At 45.4% G+C, this 21866-nt stretch overlaps 1 protein-coding gene across 6 annotated transcripts in view; it reads right to left on the reverse strand.

Moving 5' to 3' along the window:
* Window positions 1-3038: 3038 nt before the first annotated feature.
* The window catches only part of LPGAT1 (lysophosphatidylglycerol acyltransferase 1), a 92976-nt gene continuing 74148 nt past the window's right edge, over window positions 3039-21866 (reverse strand). For all 6 annotated transcript variants that reach the window (XM_070055253.2, XM_051820552.3, XM_051820547.3 and 3 more), the window contains 2 exons: window positions 9681-9790; window positions 3039-7781 (listed from right to left, as the gene is read on the reverse strand). In XM_070055253.2, the coding sequence (XP_069911354.2) occupies window positions 7630-7781; window positions 9681-9790 (262 nt within the window). In that variant the 3' untranslated portion in view covers window positions 3039-7629. The remainder of the gene's footprint in view (window positions 7782-9680; window positions 9791-21866) is intronic.

The following is a 21866-nucleotide window of genomic DNA, read 5'->3' on the forward strand; positions in this document are numbered from 1 at the left end:
TGCATTTAACTCTTGTTTACCAAACACCTGTTCAGAAACCTGAACAGAGCCAATCTCTTGTTTTTGGAGAAAATGTCTGAATGGAAGTCAACAGAGCTGGTTCCAGTCCTTTAGTTCTCATAAGCAGCCATTTCAATGCCGCCAGCAATGGACCAGGACTATACCAGAATGGAAGCTGCCATCCCAAAACAAGGTAATTTCCAAAATTCTGCTATTTCTGAAATCCTAAAAGGCAATGACTTAGGCGGCAATGTCAAAAATAATACAATGATTACTCCCAACAAAGCTTCTTTCAGCCAGGGGTCCACTGGATCAACATGGCGTACAGGAACTGAGGGATGGTACAATAGATCTAGGCCTCTTCCATGGTCTGGAAACTCAGAGCATCCCCAGTGAATGGAAATCACGGGCAGCCTTGTCACAGTGCGAGAAGTCTCCAGACTTACCTAGTGTTTTCTATACCTGAGGACTTTCCTACTGGGGTAGCTCATCTTCAAAGATGGCTCCCCAGGGGCTGGCATTCACAGCCTGCTGTAGGCCATCCGACACGCAATCTGGACTGGACCTGGGAGCTGCTTTCCCAAATGAAGGCAGCAGCAGGAGACACTCCCCCAGGCCGGGGGCTGTGCTCTAAGCCTCTGCTCATGCCTTTGGGAACCACACACAGCCACGGCTCATTGTCCCACATTAAATAAATCAGAATAACGGGCCCAGGCGGCCGCTCCAATGCCATCCTTTGTCCTTACTAGAATGTAAGTCAGGGAAAGACACAGAGACCTATTGTGGGCTACAGATGCCTTGACTAAAAGAAGCGTTTGTATCCTCAATATCTGGAAGCGTCCCTTTGTTGGGTGTCCTGGAGGGAGATGCCTGACGGCTGAGAGGTAGGCCTTTCTTCTGTAAAGCGGGGCGTTCCTGGAAATGGGAGGTGGGGGCCTCTCCAGAGTCTTCAGGGAGGTCACTCTTAGACCAAAGCTCACGCGGCAGTGGACTCCCCCCGGAGAGTGTGTGAGCATCAGGGCTGTGTGCACCTGTTTGTGGACAGCAGCCTCCGGCCTTCCCTGTCTCCTGACACTCCTGCTTCCTCTTCCTAGCACTCCGAACCAGGAAGTGCTGCTTTCTCTGCTTCCAGGTAACTGTTTCCCCCCCTCCCCCATCAGCTGGTCCTGGCACAGTGCCGACTGGTGACACAACTGAACACAGCCCCTTTCAAGGGAGTTCTTGCATCAGAAATGAAACAAAGGGATGAAGACTCAACAACTGGCATTTAGGGGAGGGCTCGCAGCTCTGTTTGCTCAGTGGCACCAGGATACTGCTACAGGCACAGAGTGGCTGAGAGCTCTCTCTTGCTTCAGGTAAGGAGTGAGAACTTAACCACTGAGGCAGAATGCGTGCCAAGGGGGAGGCGACACCTTTCCAAGGGAAAGCTCAGGCTGAGCTCTGCAGGAGGCGGCAGACTCGCTGGCAGGAGACACGCTCCAGTTTCTTCTTTCGTGAACTGAGCATCGAGCCAGGACTGCCCTGAGCAGGAAAGGACCAGGTCTCGCTTCTGGGGTCAGCCGATCCTCTTCCCACATTCTGTGTCCGGTTCTCTGCACTCTGTACTGCTGGGACTTCACATCTCGCAACCCTCCAAGAGTTAAGAACACGGCTACCCAAATCCTGAGAGATACACATTTATTGATTGCTATCATATTGGCATGTTTTGATGCAGTTATACCTGCTCATACAGCTGACTTTTTCTTAAGAGCCAAAAGAGGATTTTTTTTCCTTTAAAAATACATATTTTCAGCAGGAAGACACATTTTGTAAACAAACACTTTCATATTAAGTTGGAATTAAAACCAATGGCTTTCCTCCACCAACTCAAGGGGATGAGGGCCGGTCAGCAGGTCTCTAAGTGCTCACAACTGGCTTGAATTTAGGGCCTCTGCCCCAGCAGTCTGCCCTTTGTCTTCTCAGAAAGTAGGGCCAAAAAAAAAAAAAAAAAAAAAAAAAGCAGTCTAAGTCTAGAGAGAAAAGCAGAGGTAGAAGGGGAACTTAACTACTAACTTTTTGTAAGACCATTCAAGAAGTTTTAATACATTTCAATTTTTTCACTGGGACAAAACATATTCTACAAATACCTAAACCACTGATGCTTTTGATGCATACAATCTTAGAAATGTCTACACTGAGTTTACTTAGCTTTGAGAAACATAAAGCAGAAAACCAACTTTAAGAACATACGAACTTTCCATATATTTTAGAAGTTTATCTTTGTTAAGTTCTTCAAAGTCAAAAGCTCTCACTCTGTCATGCTGATGTTCCCACAGCTGGTGCCCACACCAGGGTCAGAGAGAAGAATGACCTGAGGCCAGTGAGTAACCAACAATGAGGAGTTCACTCAACACTCACAGTTTAAACAAAACAAAGCAGGCTGAGGTGGACGTGTGCTGGAGACACTGGTTTCCAAGAGCCAACTGTTAACTTTTAGAATTTTGCCAGCAGTTGTTAAACACCCATCATTAAAACTGGGTTACATACACTTACAATTAGTGCTGAAGCTAAAGGCAGTTTTAATGAATATAATTCATGCAAGGGTAAGAAGCAGTTTAACAACAGACCATACATCAGTCTGAATGACAATAAACTGATGGAGAAATGAGTAAGTGGATTAGGAGAGAACACCATTTTTCAAATCATGGTTGAAATGTAATCACAGGCTGGCTATAAGGGGTCAGCAAAAAGCTGACAATCAATTGGCTTCATGGAACTTATACTACAGTATTTATAGTGTCATTATTTAATTGTGTCATACATCCTTGCTATGTAACTCACAGGTACCTGTGTACATAGTTTTTTCCGCAGGAGAATGGGCTGTGAGCCGCTCCCCGCACGCCCTGGGCGGGAGAACTGGAGCTTTCCCACTGGATTCTTCAGTTTGCCCGCAGCATTCACTGCCCCAGCTCTGAGGCACTCCTGCAGGCGCCAACACCCAAACAGCTCAGGTAGCAGGCAAACCCCCACTGCCACTACTCAGAATTAAAAGCACTTCATTTGAAAAAAATCAACTTTATTTCTCTAGGTTTTAAAAAAAAATAGAACCAGCTATTAATTTTTATTGAGAAAATGTTTCTTTTGGTGTTCACAACTAAATATCTGAAAAGGTGATCCGGTTACTAAGATCACCCCGATGCATTCATAAACCAGATCCACATGTGACCAGCCCTTTACAAAAATCAGTTACAGTTGCCACAGCCTTTACATTCATCCTTACCACACATTACAACATGCAGATCCTCAGAGAAAGAAAAGTCAACAAGCTGAAGAAGTAAACATTACAGCATCAGGAAACGAAAATCCATCTGTATCAAATAAATACAACTTTGTAATAACTGTAAAGAAAATGAAAGCACTTAATAAAAATAATGGCAGCTGAATGGATAACTGTCTCATTACCCGGTCATAACCTAAGCTGCTGTAAAATGCATAGACTCCTCACATGGAAAGGATTTGTGCATCACAGTCATGTGTTCAACAGTTTTACACAAGAAAAATAAAGCCATTCAAAATGTGGGCGTACTTTGCAACTAGGATACACTTAAAAAATGTTTGCTCTTTAAACTGTTTTAAAAAAATATTAAATGTAAAAATCCTCAGATGGAAATTGTGCAGAAAAGCCCCCATTTTGTCTTCCATATGGCTACAGTCACCCTCCCCCAACAGGTCAGCACCCTCAGCTTGGGCCCAGGGTCCAGTTCCTAACTGCTGGGGATTGGTGCGAAAGGATTACAAGAAAGCACCAGCCAATGACTGCTCCAGAGTACACCGGCCCCTCTGTGATCCAGAACCTTCCAACTTAGGTGATTTTGGTCCCAAACATATTTGTCTCCACCCCTGCTGAACTGAGCCAGTACTCCTGCTGCCTGTGCTGCTCCTGGCTTTGCCTTCTCTGTTAACAGATGTAAGGCTCACAGCACTGCAGGGCAAAAACAAAACAAAACAAAACAACACAAAACAAGAGAGTGAGAACAAACCATTTTTATCCATCCTTGTGGACCAGAGCTGAGCACACTGGCAATGGTAACCCTGGAGAGAAGTCTTGTGTAATGACTTCAGAAAAAGAACGGAAGAAAACAATGAACGCTTCCTATTCAGTAGTGCAAACAAAACATTTTCTTTTTAAATATAAAAAGAATCCAAGAAGACTACCCATGATTAAAGACTACTTTCTATGTTTATAAGCAGGTCCAACCAGTTCAGGAGAGTCTTTTGGGAGGTGATTGTCAGAAAACATTACTCAGACGAATCCACAAGAAGTGAGCGACGGGGAGCAGAGGAGGAAGCTTTCTCCACAACACTGGCCGCGGGACAAGCGCAACACCCCAGGGTGCTCGGCGATCAAGGGCTCCACTCAACAGAGGCTGGAAAGCAGCTTTTACTCCACCAGCTCTGGGCCAGTGCAGGGATGGCTTTGCTAGCCTACAGGGTTCTCGGGTGCTTGCCTCCTCTTCTGACAGTGGCCTATCCGACATGCGCGTCATTTCCCTGCTTGTTAACAGCCACAGATCCATAGGCAGAAGGAATTAATAAACAACTCAGTGTATTTTTAATTAGTAAAGAAAGTTTGATGAAAATAAAAATTCAAACTCCTAATAAAATGAAGAGTTTTGGTTCAGCTTGGCTTATTACTGGATTCATTATCTATTCATTAATTATCCAGTAATCCCTCATTCCTTTACCATGGAAAATTAAAGATTTAATAATATTACAGATCCAAACTTACAACTATATTTTTAAAAATCTACTATTTAGATTCGCTACTAATTTGCCCACCCAAAACATCATTTCCACTCTTATTTTAATTTACCTTTCATTGCTTGTAGGTTGTTCTACAATATATGTATATTTCAACAGCAATAATTATTCCTGAAGTTCAGAGTGAACTGCTAGCCTGGTGACTTCTGAAGTCGCTGGACCTGCCCATGGCCAACCACAGGCTCCATCTCTGCGACTGACTGACGCCAGGGTTCCAGCAATGGATTCTTCAACCCTGTGTTCTGTGGGAATCCAGGCAGCACAACCAAGACCAGGAGGTGCTACAAGTCTCCAAGATACCGGTAGAAAACGGGCCCAGTTTTACCTTCTTTCTCCTTGACAACACATGCATCACTTACACCTCCTGTCGTCTCACTTCACAGAGAAAGCACAGATAGGAGTAACTGCCCAGTTCTGCACAGTGGCAGTGTGGTGGCTCCCCAGGCTATTTCAGAACACCGATTCTCTCTTCACACTCCCTAGTGGAAGCAGGTGAACTCCAGGTACCGATACAGAAAGCGCCAGCAATGTGCTCAAACATACTTTGCAAACAGAAGAGAGAGAACATGTTGATAAAGGATCAAAGAGGGGTAGGGCAGATGAAATACACAGCTATTTACACTCACAATCTCTCTCAAAGATTAACTCACACACCCACCGGTACTCGTCACTCTAGAGACTGCGGGAGGGCGCCCTGCTGGAGAAGGAAAGCGTCCTGCTGGAAGGTTCCTTCCACGTGTGCAGTGCACCTAACGGTATCCCGCTGCTCTGGAGCAGAGCGACGGCAAAGGTGGCCCCGGGCCGCGACTGCACGTGCATGAATGCAGTGGTTTTGGCCAGGAGAACTGGCACTCGACCCTGCGGCTCGCTTTAGCAGCAAGGACTCAGCCTATCTTCCCGCATCTTGGCATGTGCATGTTATACTTCACGGTGGGCAATTTCTTCCCCAGGCGGCTGACTGATCTCTCAAACGATTCCAATTCATCTTGTAATTCAGCGGTGTTTGCTAGGCCTTAGACAGAAGCATCGTTAAGCTCCTGTCTGGCTTCTTATCATCATCTACACCTCTAAACGGAGATGAGTTTCACTTATTCACCGTCACCAGAGAACACATAACAAAATGCTTACATGTTGAACAGCGTGCATTTTATAACCACCGTTATACCCAGCCAGACACACGACACTGTCCCCTGCACTGTGCCAGCGCTGGCACAGTATTCAGTGAGGTATTTCAGTTAGCACATCAGCTCTCTATAGAAGCACTGAGTTCCCCAAAAGAGGAAGCTGCTGTGGGCTTTTATTTGGTGTTGCTTTACCTTTCCCACAAAACTGGGGAAAAATTCACATCTTTTCCATTTTTTTTGGTGTATTCAAAAATAGGAAACATTAGCTTTTAGTTTTGATTTATAGCCTACTTCTCAGAATTGTTATCCGTGTAGTTAGTGACAACCGGGGAACCTAGGATACTCCCATCACAGAAAGCTACGGCTGGCTCACTGGGGTCTCAGCAGGCTCTGAGCCCGAGCCCGGAAATGTCACCTCCACCCTGCTGCAGCGCCAGCACTGGTAGAGAAGTGTGGTTCTCCTGGGAGGTACATCACAGGAACACAGAAACAAACAACAAAAACGGTTTTTCTAGAACAAGAATTGTGACTTTGCCCTCTTCCAAAGCAAAGGGAAGCCTTCCCTGCTGGTCTCTCTCCTGGCTGCACCCACCCTGAGAGGCAGCTCCTTGATGTGGCAACAGGACACACACTGCTCCAGTTCTGGGGGAGCTGTGTGCACACTTGTCACCATGAATAAGCCAGTGTCTGGCTTTGGCTCTTATTTTTCTAAGAAACAAGTCTATTTCCTCCTAAACCGATCATTGAAATTGGACATTAATTTGTTTCCATTGTCCCCAAATGTATTTGGTGCTAACATGTCAAGATGGAAAGAAAAAAAAGCCCTCCGTCAGGTCAGGTGGCATCAGGCCGTGTGGCATCAGGTTGGGTAGCATCAGGCCAGGTGGCATCAGGCCGGGTAGCTGAGGCAGGCAGGAGGTCCTGCAGAGCAGCTCCAGCCAACACCAAGTGGGACGGGAGACTCGCACTCCCCTGTCCAGGCCACACTCCGCATCTTCTGCTATATCTGCATCCGATAACAGTGCATTTTATAAAATACAATGATCAATCTGTGATACGCCTTCTATACAAAAAGAGAAGTCGGGTGAGCCCCTCCCCGCAGGGGGAAGGACCAGTGCCTGTAAACAAGGTCTGGTTTAAGAGCACAGTCTAGTACCAGCAGGTGTTCAGCCCACAGAGAATCCCGCAACACTGCGCCTCGTTAGCGGCCGTGGATGGACTCAGTCCTGTGGAGGGTGCCACCGGCGGCAACACAGCACAAGTGGCAGCGACGGGGATGCCCGGGACACTGCCCTACCACGGACTCCTGGCTACCGGGGATGAATACAACTTTGCGAGCTTGAACTAAGTTATCACGTCTGTCTGGAGCAACAGTATTTCTCTCAGATAGTCTTCTAGGATGATTTTATGATTTCCTTTTCTTCAAATGTGATGTTTGCTTAAATACGTGGTAGAGCGTATCTTTTTAAAACATGAAAAGTTCTTAAAATATATTAGCAGGTCATTATATTACCGATCCTCATTTTAGTAGAGTTTTAAAATATCCCAAAGGGGGATAAATATTAATCCATCCATTGAATTTCCTCTGCTTTATATATATATATGTGTATATATATATATATGTATTCTGATTTGCATGTGTAAAATAATGCACACTTATGAAAGTCTGAATTCCTATGTGACCTTGACAAGTCCAAGTCAATTCTTAAAATAGGCAGTGGTAAAAATACTGAATGATGTTGTACCACATATAGCCTGACAAAAACGCAAAAGACTGTATGAGAAAGATCCACGTGTTGCTGAGGGTCATCTCCCTGGAAACAGCTTCCTTCTGGCCCTTGGGAGGTGGAAAAGCTCCTGAAAGACAAGAGAGAGACACCGATTTGCTTTACCGCAGCGGCAGGGGTATAACTAGGTTGCAGTTTTTAAAAAGCACCATGTGACCTTCCATTGCTCTTGAAGACGGATCTTACTCGAACTGCAAATTCCAAACTGCCTGCCCCTGCACCACTGCTTTACGCTCTCGACTGGAAGGCGGCCCCTCCATCTCAGCAAACATCAGCATCCTCCCATACCAGGGAAATGCCCACTCCCCTGGCCCTAGTCACTCTCCCCCACAGCCAGGTTTGTGTCCTTCCTGGCTCTTCCCCACTATGGAATGGTCTAGATCCACCACCTATCTTCCTTTCCTCCCCCTCCATCTCCCCATCCCTCCCCCCCTTCCTTCCTTCTTCTCTCTCTTTTTTAAAGATTTATTTATTTATTTGAAAGGCAGAGTTACAAAGAGGCAGAGAGGGCAGAGAAAAAGAGGTCTTCCATCCACTGGTCCACTCCCCACATGGCTGCAACAGCTGGGGCTGGGCTGATCTGAAGCCAGAAGCCTGGCTTCCGGGTCTCCCACATGGGTGCACAGGCCCAAGGACTTGGGCCATCTTCTGCTGCTTTCTCAGGCACATTAGCAGGGAGCTGGATTGGAAGAGGAGCAGCCAGGACTCAAACCAGTGCCCATATGGGGTGCCGGCACTGCAGGCGACAGCACCCCCCCCCCATCTTTCTACAGACTTGTTTACTACCTGTCTCCCACAGGAGTGGAACCTGCATGAGGGCAGGTGCTTTGCCTTATTTCCCCAACAGATCCTTAGAGGTTTCCACCATCCTGGCCAGGTGAAACCGACATTGCATAATTTTTGAAACAGAGTGCAATTTATATCCTCTATTTGTAAATGAAATCAGGTTTTTTCTTTTGCCACAAAAAGTGGTCTTTTAACACTGACATTTTCGAAATGCCATATAATTTATGAAATATCTCTTAAAAAGGAGAAAAACAAAATAAACAGATGTCTTTAAGTTCTTTTCTGGGAAGGAAAGCGACATCATCACTCCAGAGCGACAGTACCTAAGGTCATGGCCATTACACTCTGCAGCACTTCAAACAGTCTTTGTCCTTGCGATAATCCCCCAGGGTAAGCTGATTCATGAGGGGATTTGCTTCTCACAAGCAATTTACTGAGTGCACTTCCAAGTTTCAAAGTCTAACATGCAAAGAGCTTTCTTAAAAAGAGGTCTCCATTATTATTGGTATAATTTAGGCCAAGTGTGGTAAGGCAAGGGACCAAGGTTGTGAAAGGAGGGACACACAGTGGGCACCTTGTCACCTCCTGCCTTTCAAGCTCTGTTAATCTAAAACCTCCCGCCCGCTGCTCACTCAGGAGGTGGCAGGCACTAGAAAACAGGTGCAGCGCACAGCACTCTGGGAAGCAGTCTGCTAGTGACTGACCTTCTACCACGGCCCTTTCGCTGCGTTTTAGTCTTCCCACAACATGGAGAGTAATAATAGAAGGGAAATAGTCTTTATTCCTCCCAAGGAGAAAAGTCCAAGACTATATTCATGAAAACTTAAAAAGTGAGCCTATTCCTACTTGTAAAGAAAAGATAAACATATAACAATGTACTTAAAACGATCTCAAATGACCACCCTATGATGGTATTCAAATAATCAAGTGCAATGCCAATGTAGCTTCACCCCACATAATCTCACACACAACACATGTCGCCTGTGCAGTCCCCTGAATTAGATACTTGCTGCAACAGGTTCATGAACACTTAACTTGTCATCACAAAAATTTAAAGCTGAAATTCTTAAATATAGAAATATTTTTATTCCTTTATCAGAAACATCAAAAGACAGTTATCTCCCCCAAAGTCTACCTTTGGAGTCAGCAGTACCTTCAGAAAAGTTCAGAGAATGCTGGGTACCTGTTTCATAAAAATGTGACAAGAGGTCCTCTTTCTCAATGAACCGCTGGTAGAGCCAATTGGAAAGGTCATCGTCAGTCTCCAAGGGCACATCTTTGATGGGGAAGATCCTAAGAAGAAAAGGGCAAATTCAAAAGTCAAAACCACGAGAAGGATCGCTTAGCTCGGGTAATGGCCAGCTGAATAAAAATGAGAAGCCACCTTTTGCTTTTGTAAAGGTTTTTCTCTTCAGCTTCTCAGGGCATCTTGGTTTTTGTAAACCGTTGTTGTGAACTGCACAATGGAGACCAGGTATGCCTCCTTCAAACATTTACTGGCCCATCATGTGTTGGGTCCAGTGACAGATGCTGAAGACATACTTTTAAATTATACCGCATCTATAAATAATTACTGAGAAAACTATGACTTTCTGTACTTGTGGATTAAGTAGGAATAGTATATAGAATATATGAAGTTTTAAAATGCAGCTAAATCCAAAGATGCAGTCATATGTTTAAATGTTAGGCCAAATAATGTATCTCAGCAATCAATGCTTTTTTTCGTAGGTCTAAGAACCAAACAGAATCTGCCCAAATTGGTGGATTTTCACTAATTACGTCAGAGGTACTGGTTACATGGGTAGAGACAACGTTTACTGACAGAATGCCACTGGAACCCTACTGTGAAGAGGCTGAGACCATGTCTGACTCAACAGGACACGGGTGGTGATGTTCAGTGACACCCACGGATGTCAGAGGAGAAAGGGGTAGCATGAGGACCCCCCGTATTTGCTGACTTTGAAAAGAGTTTCTTTCCTTTTCTGTTTTCCAACTTTGTGTATGTGGGAGGGATTTCTCTTATTTCCTTTTCTCTGTATTAAGGTACACAGTTTTTCTAAGATTTCTTTATGTATTTCAAAGTCAGGGAGGGGGTGAGGGGGAGGGAGGTGGAGAGTTTAAGGGACAGGGAAAGGTTTTCCCCAGGCCATTAGCAGGGAGCTGGACCAAGACCCATATGGAATGCCTGTGTGGCAGGTGGTGGCTTTAACCACTATGCCACATCATCCCCCAAGGCACACAGTTTTACAACTGCAAAAGGTTTGTTTGTATTAAGAATCACAGCCCTGTCTGTCCCTCCAGAGCACTGATTTTCGCCTCTCTAGCCAGTTACCTTGGTATTTCTCAGCAGAATTCTCACTCAAGTTTAGGCCTTATCTACCAACTCCCCACTGTGGAAGATGGGGATTAAGCTCTCTCATCTTCCTTTTCCCTCTAACATTCACATCCTCCCACTTTTCCAAAGGTGATGTACAATAATGTGAACTAGCTCAGTACTAGACGTCCCATTATTATGTAAATAGATTCACCTTTTCTTTCTTGCCCTATTTTTATTTGCCCTGGCTTGGGCAATTATATTATTTTTCATTTGCTTAATTTTCTATTTACATATAACTAATTCAACCACCAGCTTTCAGTCAAGGTCTGAAGTCTATTCTCTGAAGAGGGTCAGCAAAAAAAATTTTTAAGGACCAGAGAGAAAATAGTCTAGGCACAGGCAGATATTTGGCACTGCTTAGGACGCCTGTATCCCACACTGAAATGCCTAAGTTTGAGTCCTGGCTCTCTTCTCATTTTCGCTAGTGTGCACCCAGGGAGGCAGCAGATGATGGCCTAAGTAGCTGAGTCCCTGCCATCCATCTGAGAGACTCAGATTAAGTTCTAAGGTTCTGGCTTTAGCCTGGCCCAGCCCTGACTGTTGTGGGCATTTGGGAGTGATGGATGGAGATCTCTATCTCACTGCCTTTCAAATAAATAAAAATTTTTAAAAACCCAGACAAAATTTTAGGTCTTACAGGCTATATAGTCTCAGCCACAGACAGTGTATAAGTGAATGTACACAGCTGTGATTGAATAAAATTTTATTTAAAAAACAGGCAGCAGCAGAGTGACCTGTGGTCTGGATCTCCCAGCGTACTCTCCTCCATCACACATCCTTTCAATTTCACCTTCCTGAAGAAATCTCACCTAGACTACGGACTTGCTGCCTGTAGTTTCCATTCTTTTTTTAAGAAAAGATTTATTTGAAAGGCAGAGTTAGAGAGAGAGAGAGAGAGAGATCGATTTCCATCTGCTGAGTCACTCCCCAATGGCTGGGAGAAGCCAGGAGCCGGGAGATTCTTCTGGGTCTCCCACGTGGGTGCAGGGACCCAAGGACTTGGGCCATCCTCTGCTGCTTTCCCAGGTGCATCAGCAGCGAGCTGGATCAGAAGTGGAGCAGCTGGGACTCAACCTGGTGCTCATACGGGATGCTGGTCCCCTGAAGCTTCCATTTTGCAGAGTCCCTTCGCTGTTGTCTTGGTGACGTCCCACACTCCTGAAATGGATGAAGAGCTTCCTGCACCTCACGCCTTCCTCCTTCTCTAAGACAGATTGTGATAGGGGACATCCTCCAGCTGTTTCTTAAGAGAGGGCTACTTGAAGCCTTGCAGTCAGCCAAGGTCTTGTTTAAGGATCCCTTTATTGTTTTAAGCATTCTTTTTTTTATAGTTCATTATTTTATTGTTATCGTATATTTATGAGAAAGTTTTAAATTGTAATGGAAATTTCTAGCCACAAAAGTAAAGGGTTAACGCACTCCTGTGCACTCTTAGGAGTCTTGGAGGACATCCTTTCCTGGAGAATCTCTTGCTCAGAGCCACCTCCTATGTCTGTTTTAGTTTCTCTCTTTCAACTGGTTGGATTACTGGATACCTGGTAATTCACTGTTTGCTGACAGCTCAGTGAAAGCTCTCAGCAACTGAGTGCAGTCCATGGACCTCAGGTCTCATGGAAGATTATCTGGGTGGGCCATTTAAATTGACCTTTCTTCTTCAACTTGCCCATCCCCCCAGCGCAAGATCCTCAAATTTCCTGCCTAGATAAAGAAGGCCTAGAGAGAGGTTGCTGGCTTTGAGGTCCCAGTGAGACAAGCGGGCTGGGACTCTCAGTGCTCAGCACCCTGACTTCACTTTCTCAGGCGTCTTCATTATGGTGCCCCTATGTTTGCCAAGGTAGGGAAAGAATCGCCACACTGGGGAAGGCGCTGTGGCATAGCTGGTAGAGCCCACTGTCTGCAATGTTGGCATCCCATATAGTCGCTGGTTTGAGTCCTGGCTGCTCCCCTTCCAATCCAGCTCTCTGCTATGGCCTGGGAAAGCAGTAGAAGATGGTCCAAATCCTTGGGCCCCTGCCCCCACGTGGGAGACCTGGAAGAAGCTTCTGGCTCCTGGCTTTGGCTCAGCTCAGCTCTGGCCATTGTGGCCATTTGGAGGGTGAACCAGCAGATGCAACACCTCTCTCCCTCTCTCTGCCTCTCTGTAACTCTGCCTTTCAAATAAATAAATAAATCTTAAAAAAAAAAAGAATCATCATGCAACTGTGGGGTGCAGGTTTAGTGTTTTAAGGGTCTGAATTCTTAAAATAGATTTGAGAGGCAGGCATTTGGCACAGTCATTAAGATGCCAGTTGGGACATCAGCATTCCATATTAGAGTGTCAGGGTTTGAGGCCCAACTCTGCTTTCAATTCCAGCTTCCTGCTAATGTGTATCCTGGGAGACAGCAGGTGATGGGTCAACTGGATGGGTCCCTGACACCCACGTGGGAGACCCAGGTGGAGTTCCTGGTGCCTGGCACTGCCCTGGCTGTTGTGGGTATTTGAGAAGTAAACTAGCAGGATGGAAGATCTGCCTGTCTGTTTTTCTCAAATGAATATTTTTAAAAAGAAAAAAAAATATTTCAACCAGGGTTCCCAAACTCAGCAATGCTTGTAACCTCACTTCCACGGGTACAGGTGCTGCCTGCGTTCTGGAAGTTCTATGGTAGGATAGGTGAGTCCCTGGCTTTCCCATAGGTGGCTGGTTCTGTTACCACATGTAATACTCTGTTTTTCCAGCTTCCCAAAAGTTTTGTTGCCATCGTCTTCCCTGCTGTTCTTCTTATGCTTGTGAGCTTATACTTACAAACAAACAAACCAAGCCTCATTTCAGGGCAGGCATTTGGCTTAGCAGTGAAGCAGCCCATCGCCCACATCAGAGCATCTGGTTTAGACTCGGCTCTGGCCCCCGTTTCCAGCTTCCTGTTACTGCAGACCCTGAGGGGCAGAGGTGATTGCTTAAGTGACTGGGTCCCTGCCACCCACAAGTGAGAGACTTGGATTGAGTCCCCTCTTCCCAGTTTCAGCACTGGGCCTGGCGCAGGGCCAGCGTAGCCATTTGGAGAGTGAACCAGAATGTGAAAGACTCTATCTGTCTCTCAAATAAAAGTAATTAATTTTTTTACAAAGTGACCTTTGTTAAATCTGCTTTCTCATTTAGTGTTATTTTATTGGGGTTTTCAGAGGTCATCAAAGTAGACAGGAGGGTAACCCACAAGCTCCTCTGCGAAGGCGCCCTGTTATTTCTGGAAGGTCTATGATGATTTTTCTACCTCTGGTTAGGATTTACAACTTGCCATTCCTCAAAGGGCCTTCTGCTGTTTCAGGTTTAGGTAAAATGCATGTCAGTTACTTAGTAAGAATTTGAAAATTATAGTGATGTTGACAATCACAGAAACTCAAGCAAATTTCTATGGTATGATCAGTAGAATATCCAGTATACACACAAAGGATTCCAAAAGGACAAGAATGACTATACTCAGATGCCTTCAAAGACTCGAATTCACCACCAGACTGCTTTCTCTCATTATTTAAACATCTAAACATCAGGTCAGGGGTATCTTAACATTCAAAATTATTAGGGGCCGGCGCTGTGGCATAGCGGGTAAAGCCGCTGCCTGCTGTGCCAGCATCCCATATGGACGCCGGTTCAAGTCCTGGCTGCTCCGCTTCTGATCCAGCTCTCTGCTATGGCCTGGGAAAGCAGTAGAGGATGGCCCAAGTCCTTGGACCCCTGCAGCTATGTGGGAGACTTGGCTCCTGGCTCCTGGCTCCTGGTTTTGGATTAGCACAGCTCTGGTCGTTGTAGCAAATTGGGGAATGAACCAGCGGATGGAAGACACACTCGCTCTCTCTCTCTCTGCCTCTCATTCTCTCTCTGTGTAACTCTGACTTTCAAATCAATCTTTTTTTTTTTTTTTTTTTTTTTTGACAGGCAGAGTGGACAGTGAGAGAGAGAGACAGAAAGAAAGGTCTTCCTTTGCTGTTGGTTCACCCTCCAATGGCCGCCATGGCCGGCACACTGCAGCCGGCACACTGTGCTGATCCGATGGCAGGAGCCAGGTGCTTCTCCTGGTCTCCCATCGGGTGCAGGGCCCAAGCACTTGGGCCATCCTCCACTGCCTTCCCGGGCCACAGCAGAGAGCTGGCCTGGAAGAGGGGCAACTGGGACAGAATCCGGCGCCCGACCGGGACTAGAACCCGGTGTGCCGGCGCCGCAAGGCGGAGGATTAGCCTATTGAGTCGCGGCGCCGGCCAATAAATCTTAAAAAATTATTAGTACACAGAAAAAAAGAAGTGAGGAAAGAAAGGAGCATGGTTTGAAAAAAATCTACTATAAATCAATTTCAAGAACTCACACAGTTTTAATTAGAATTTTACTTTCAAAAACTTAAAAAGAGGGGCCAGCATTGTGGCACAGCAGGTTAACCCAGTGCCTATGATGCTGGCATCCCTTATGAGTGCTGGTTCGAGTCCTAGCTGCTTCCACTTCTAATCCAGCTCCCTGGTTACGAGCCTGGAAAGGCAGCAGAAGATGGCTCAAGGGTTTGGGCCCCTGCACCCACATGGGAGACCAGGATGGAGTTCCTGGCTCCTGGCTTTGGCCTGGATCAGCCCTGGCCATTGTAGCCATTTCAGGAGTGAACCAGTGGATGGAAAATCCTGATCTCTCTGTCTTTCCCTCTCTCTCTCTGTAACTCTGCTTTTTAAACAAAATAAAACAAATAAACCAAAAAAACTTGAAAAGATAAAAGGTGATCAAAATCCAGGTATGCCAAAACATTTGTAGATAATGGAATTACAAGATACATTTAAAAGAGTCTTCAAAAAGTTCATGAAAGGTATGCTATGAAAAACCTTTTCATGAGTTTCAAAATCTCTTTGCACCAAAACAAACCTATCTCTAAATTCCCTTTCCCATAATCTTTTTGAATCTCACATCTCCTCATCTGCTAAGTCTTGTTTCCTTGGCTACAAATAGCCAAACTCCAGCCACCATCACCATGTAAAGTGGATTTGAAAGCAAAATGATTACCAAAATAGCAAGTCAGTTGGTGAAATGCCTTTCCTAACTCTTTCCTTTTTCTAAGAAGTCTCGTAAGCAGCCAGCTGAGTGAAGCTGCATTCACATACACAGTTAGGCTCTAAACCAGTGAATGAGTGAGTGTCTGTGCACACCAAGTTCAGTAGCTTTCCCATTCTTAATAATCTTTCTATATCCCAACATATAATACCACGGTGATCTAAGGCAGCGATACAGAAATGCTTTGATTGCCCAGGTATTTTAATGAAGCAGAAGATGAGCAGGTGCAGAAACCACGAGTTCTGGCTTTTTTCCCAAAATCCCCCTCAGAATGTATGAGAGGTTTCCTCTGCTCTGAATGAGTTAACAGCATGATACATCAGAGAACTGGAACATTTATCATACTGCATAGAATCGTCTGATAGGCCACTCTTTTGTAGCCCTCTGAAGACCTGCACTCCCAACTGAAAGATCTCCTTTTGAAGGGACAATTCCCCTCTGCACTCTCAACATCAGGTCTGATGTGCCTCTGAGCTGGGCGAGACTCCCCAGCTGAGATGCCCCCTTACACACTGTGTGTGTGTGTTTCTTTCTCTCCAGTGTCTTTGCTTTTTAGGCACCACTAAGTAATCCCAGAAGACAGTGTGGCACAGTAAGTGAGAGCATACATCTGGGGCACACTGCCTAGGAATGAATCCTGACTCTACCATTTACCAGCTGTGTGACCTTGGGAACATTATTTAACCTCTGTAGGACTCAGTTCTGTTATTCGAACAATGGGCTAGTAAAACTGTTTACCTTACAAAGCTGTAAAGTGCTGCCGATGGTATATGGGCTAGGGTAAGAAAGGTGAGTGGTGGTGTGGCAGACACATGCCGTGCCTCCAGGATTTCAGGTTCACCCAGCAAAGTGGCTGGACCCACAGCCGAATTTTCATCCAGTGTACTTTACACGTGCAGTGAATATGTTCAGTTTCTTCCATACTAGCAAAGCAATAAAGAAGCCAGCCTCAAACCAGTAACACAAAAGGACAAACAGCTGCTATCAAATACAAATGATGCATTCTTGACAGAGCTTCTACAGGCTCTCTTAACATCAATGCTGACAGAGCCAGAGAAACACAGACAAGCAGATGACATTTCAAATGAGGAGCCCCTGGGCTGTTTAAAAAGCTTTCTCTTTCTGATTTTTTAAAGGGTAACTAACCGCAGGCTTTGAATTAGAAGAAATGCTTACATTAGAAATGATGTTCCTAGAATTTTACTGCTGTTTCCCCCATTTTTACTAAGAACGCACATTCTTATGGGGAATGCTTGGACAGGCCACTTTACCACAGGACTCAAGCACAGGTTTCCATGGAAAAACATCTAGTGTTCACCTGACAGTGCTAAGCTCACATCTCCTCACCTGCTGTATCTTGTTTCCTCGGAGGATTTGAAAGAGAAATGATTACAAAAATAGCAAGTCAGTTGGTGAAACGTCTTTCCTAACTCCTACCTTTTTCTAAGAAGTCTCTTTATTAGCTGGCTGTGTGAAGCAGCTGTTCACATACAAGGCTAGGCTCTGAGTCAGTGAAAGAATGAGCGAGCATAGGTACCCACCAAGGAACTTTATCATCTTCATTTGCAGGTAGGAAGGAAAATTAATGCAAATAGTGAGTTTTATTTTTATCTTTCCTAGTTTACTCTTAAAGATTTATTTATTATTTATTTGGAAGGCAGAGCAAAAGAGAGAGAGGGAGAGACAGACAGATTTCCTATCTGATGGTTCACTCTCCAAATGGCTGCAACATTCAAGTGTGAGGCCAGGCAGAAGCCAGGAACTCCATCCAGTCTCCCAAGTGAGTGGCAGGGCCTAAGTCACCTACTGTCTTCCCAGCACATTAGCAGGGAAGTGGAGCAGCCAGGACAGGAACTAGCACTGGTATTATGGGATGCTTGCATGAAAAACAGCAGCTTAACTCACTGCACCACAGCACTGCCCCTGCTCAGTTTAAACTTTTGATTTCTTTTTGTTGCCTTGTTGTCTTCCTTAGGATCTTTGGTATGCTGCTGATCAGAAGCAGGGATCATGAGCATTTTTTAAAAATATATTTATTTGAAAGACAGAAAGAAAAGGGAAGAGAGAGAGAGAGAGAGAGAGAGAGAGAGAGAGAGATCTTCCATCCACTGGTTCACTCTCCAAATGGCTACAATGGCTGGGGTTGGGCCAGGCCAAAGCCAAGAGCCAGGAGCTTCTTCCAGGTCTCCCACATGAGTGCAGGGACCCAACTACTTGGGCCTTTTTCTGCTGTTTTCCCTTGCGCATTAGCAGGGAGCTGGATTGGAAGTGGAGCAGCCAGGACTCAAACTGGTGCCCATAAGGGATGCCAGCACCACAGGCAGCGGCTTTACCTGCTACATCATAGTGCCAGCCCCTAATACACACATTTTAAGGCTATAAATCCATGCAGAGATTAAATTGTATCCCACCAGCTTTTAAAAATTAATTTCAGAGGCAGAGAAGAATTAGTGGGAGAGTATGCTCCTCTCCTCAAGTTCCCAAGAACTCAATCCCAGTCTACAATGTGGTGAAAGGAAAAAACTACTTGAGCCACACCACGGCCTCTGCGGGTTTCATCAGCAGGAAATGCAATCAGGAGTGGACAGGTACTGAACACTGTGGCAATAAATGACATATAAATGACCTTAATATATATGCACGTTTACCTATCGTTGCTAGGACCAAAGTGAAATTCATTAGTAGTTTTCAAAGACATTCTTATTGTCTTTATAAAGACTATACCAATTTATATTTCTACTAGCAATTTTTTAGACTGGAGAATAACAATTCAGAAGGATCTTATTAGATATAGATGACAACTACCAGTATTTGTCAACTGATCTATGTCCGTTTGAGGACATACTACTCTTGGGACTCCTTCCATGATACATTCTTGGGGCCCTTCCATTCTAAGAACACAGACATCTTGAGTTTTCATTTCAACATTCTTTTTTTTTTTTTTTTGGACAGGCAGAGTTAGACAGTGAGAGAGAGAGACAGAGAGAAAGGTGTTCCTTCCATTGGTTCACCCCACAAATGGATGCTACCACTGGCACGCTGTGCTGATCTGAGGCCAGGAGCCAGGTGCTTCCTCTTGGCCTCCCATGCGGGTGCAGGGCCCAAGGACCTGGGCCATCCTCCACTGTACTCCCAGGCCACAGTAGAGAGCTGGACTGTAAGAGGAGCAACTGGGACAGAATCTGACACCCCAACCAGGACTAGAACCTGGGGTGCCAGCGCCGCAAGCAGGGGATTAACCTAGTGAGCCACGGGGCTGGCCAACATTCTTTTTTTTTAATATTTATTTATTTAATTGAAAGAGTTTCAGAGAGGCAGAGGCAGAGAGAAAGAGAAAGAGAGAAAGAGAGAGAGAGAGAGGTCTTCCATCCTCTGGTTCACTCCCCAGATGGCTGCAACGGCAAGAGCTGCACTGATCCGAAGCCAGGAGCCAGGAGCCTCTTCCTGGTCTCCCAAGTGGGTGCAGAGGCCCAAGGACTTGGGCCATCTTCTACTGCTTTCCCAGGCCATAGCAGAGAGCCGGATCGGAAGTGAAGCAGCTGGGACTCGAACCAGTGCCAATGTGGGATGCCAGCATCGCAGGCAATGGCTTTACCCGCTATGCCACAGTGCTGGCCCCTCATCATTATTAATAATAAATACATTCTGAGACATAAGCATCTTATTATTTAGTGCTGCCGTGTGATATTGGTGCACATTTAAAATCATTTTGAAAAAAAATGAAAAAAATTTAGATACACTGTGAAATTACTTTAAAAGTAAAAGGCTGGGCCAGCGCCGTGGCTCACTAGACTAATCCTCCGCCTAGCGGCGCCGGCACACCAGGTTCTAGTCCCGGTCTGGGAGCCAGATTCTGTCCCAGTTGCCCCTCTTCCAGGCCAGCTCTCTGCTGTGGCCCGGGAAGGCAGTGCAGGATGGCCCAAGTGCTTGGGCCCTGCACCCCATGGGAGACCAGGAAAAGCACCTGGCTCCTGGCTTCTGCCATCGGATCAGCGCGGTGCGCCGGCCGCAGCGCGCCAGCCGTGGCGGCCATTGGAGGGTGAACCAACAGCAAAGGAAGACCTTTCTGTGTCTCTTTCACTGTCCACTCTGCCTGTCAAAAAAAAAAAAAAAAGAGTAAAAGGCCAGAAAAGCAGACAGAGGCACACTGAAGAGCAAAACATATTCTCTCACCTCTTAAGCTTTGAAATTTAGCTGTAACTTTCCCTGTGACTTTTAACATCTATTAAAATAAAGTAGGAGAGGGGTTCTGCTCCTTGTAATGGCAGAGTAGTTCATGGGTAACAATTGGAAATTCTGGACAAAACATAAAAAGTAATTAGTGGACAGCTCTGGAAAGTGACTAGAAGCAGGCAGATATTGGAGAAGTGCCAGTACTTGGAAGGTGGGAATGGCACTGGGTGAATTTCTCATTTTTCTACAACTTTTCACTTGAGAATAGTTCCCTGCTAGTATCAAATGGGGAGACGAAAACTTAAACAGAAACACATTTCAGGTCCTTACAGAAACGTAATCTGTAAGTCGTAATGGTTGAAAGATTCAGAAGAGAGATTAGGGTGACTGTAGTAGGTGGGAAGCGAGGAATCCAGAAAGGAGTGAAGTAGAGGCCGGGGCCGCAGGTCACTAGGCTAATCCTCCGCCTTGCGGCGCCGGCACACCGGGTTCTAGTCCCGGTCGGGGCGCTGGATTCTGTCCCAGTTGCCCCTCTTCCAGGCCAGCTCTCTGCTGTGGCCCGGGAAGGCAGTGCAGGATGGCCCAAGTGCTTGGGCCCTGCACCCCATGGGAGACCAGGAGAAGTACCTGGCTCCTGCCATTGGATCAGCGCGGTGAACCAATGGCAAAGGAAGACCTTTCTCTCTGTCTCTTCTCTCTCACTGTCCACTCTGCCTGTCAAAAAAAAAAAAAAAAAAAAAAGGAGTGAAGTAGAGGAGGGTGGCCATGGCCTCTCAGTAGACACCCTGCTGAGTTTCTGCATGACCCCTGAACTGTGCACAGGGGAGGGGGGGAGGCAGACTCCAAGCACGAGACAGCCCTTGCTTCTTAGGCAACACAGTTCCTGGTGCAGGAAATGTAATCATTTCTCTTTCCTCCAGTTTAAATGTCCTTAAATATTTGAATGTTTAGGAAGGCCAGAGATGTCTTATGTTAAAATTTAAGTTACATTACAGATTACATTACAGATTATAGAATTTTTATTTTTAGATGATTATTTTAACCCAGTTTCGCAGTATAAAAGAATCATATATTTTTTTAAAAAATTATTTCTATTTATTTAAATGGTGGAAAGAGACAGAGAGAGATATCTCCTATTCTCTGGTTCACTTCTCAGATGCTCACAACAGCTGGGGCTAGGCCAAGCCAAAGCCAGAAGCCTGGCCACACCCAGGTCTACCATATGGGTATGTCAGCAGTAAGCTGGAATTGGGAGTGGAGCTAAGACTCAGACCACAGCATGCCAATGCTGTCCGGCTAGGCCAAATGCCTGTAACCTCAAAGTACCATTTAAAAAAAAAAAAAAAACAAACTATTCACCTTTACCACCTGAGTATCAGCCAAATACCTGCATTACTTTTTCACTCATCTTTGCCATGTGACAGTATTTAACATAAAAGGTTTATCCACACAGGCACTCTTAGGGATCCTCTCATCAAGAATCTATTTATATTTATTGATTCTTTTAAAAATAAAATAAGCCATCCAAAGCAGAGGTCTGCAAATCTGTTATCACTCAGCTAACTGTGGTAGTCCTGGCATCATGACCATCAAGAACCATGTCGGAGTCTGTTGTCACATACCATGCCCTCGTTGAAGAAAAATCAAAGTTAATCAAGTTTTTCCTTAAGTTCATCTTTAATGGAAGTGTGAGGTCTTGACTTTTTTTTGGCTTTGTAGCTCCTGGGTGAGGATGAAACCAACACACGAAGGAGAGAAG

The sequence above is a fragment of the Oryctolagus cuniculus genome, chromosome 13 (genome assembly GCF_051225735.1).
Source record: "Oryctolagus cuniculus isolate XC-2025 breed Fujian yellow rabbit chromosome 13, ASM5122573v1, whole genome shotgun sequence".
Classification (NCBI taxonomy): Eukaryota; Metazoa; Chordata; class Mammalia; order Lagomorpha; family Leporidae; genus Oryctolagus; species Oryctolagus cuniculus.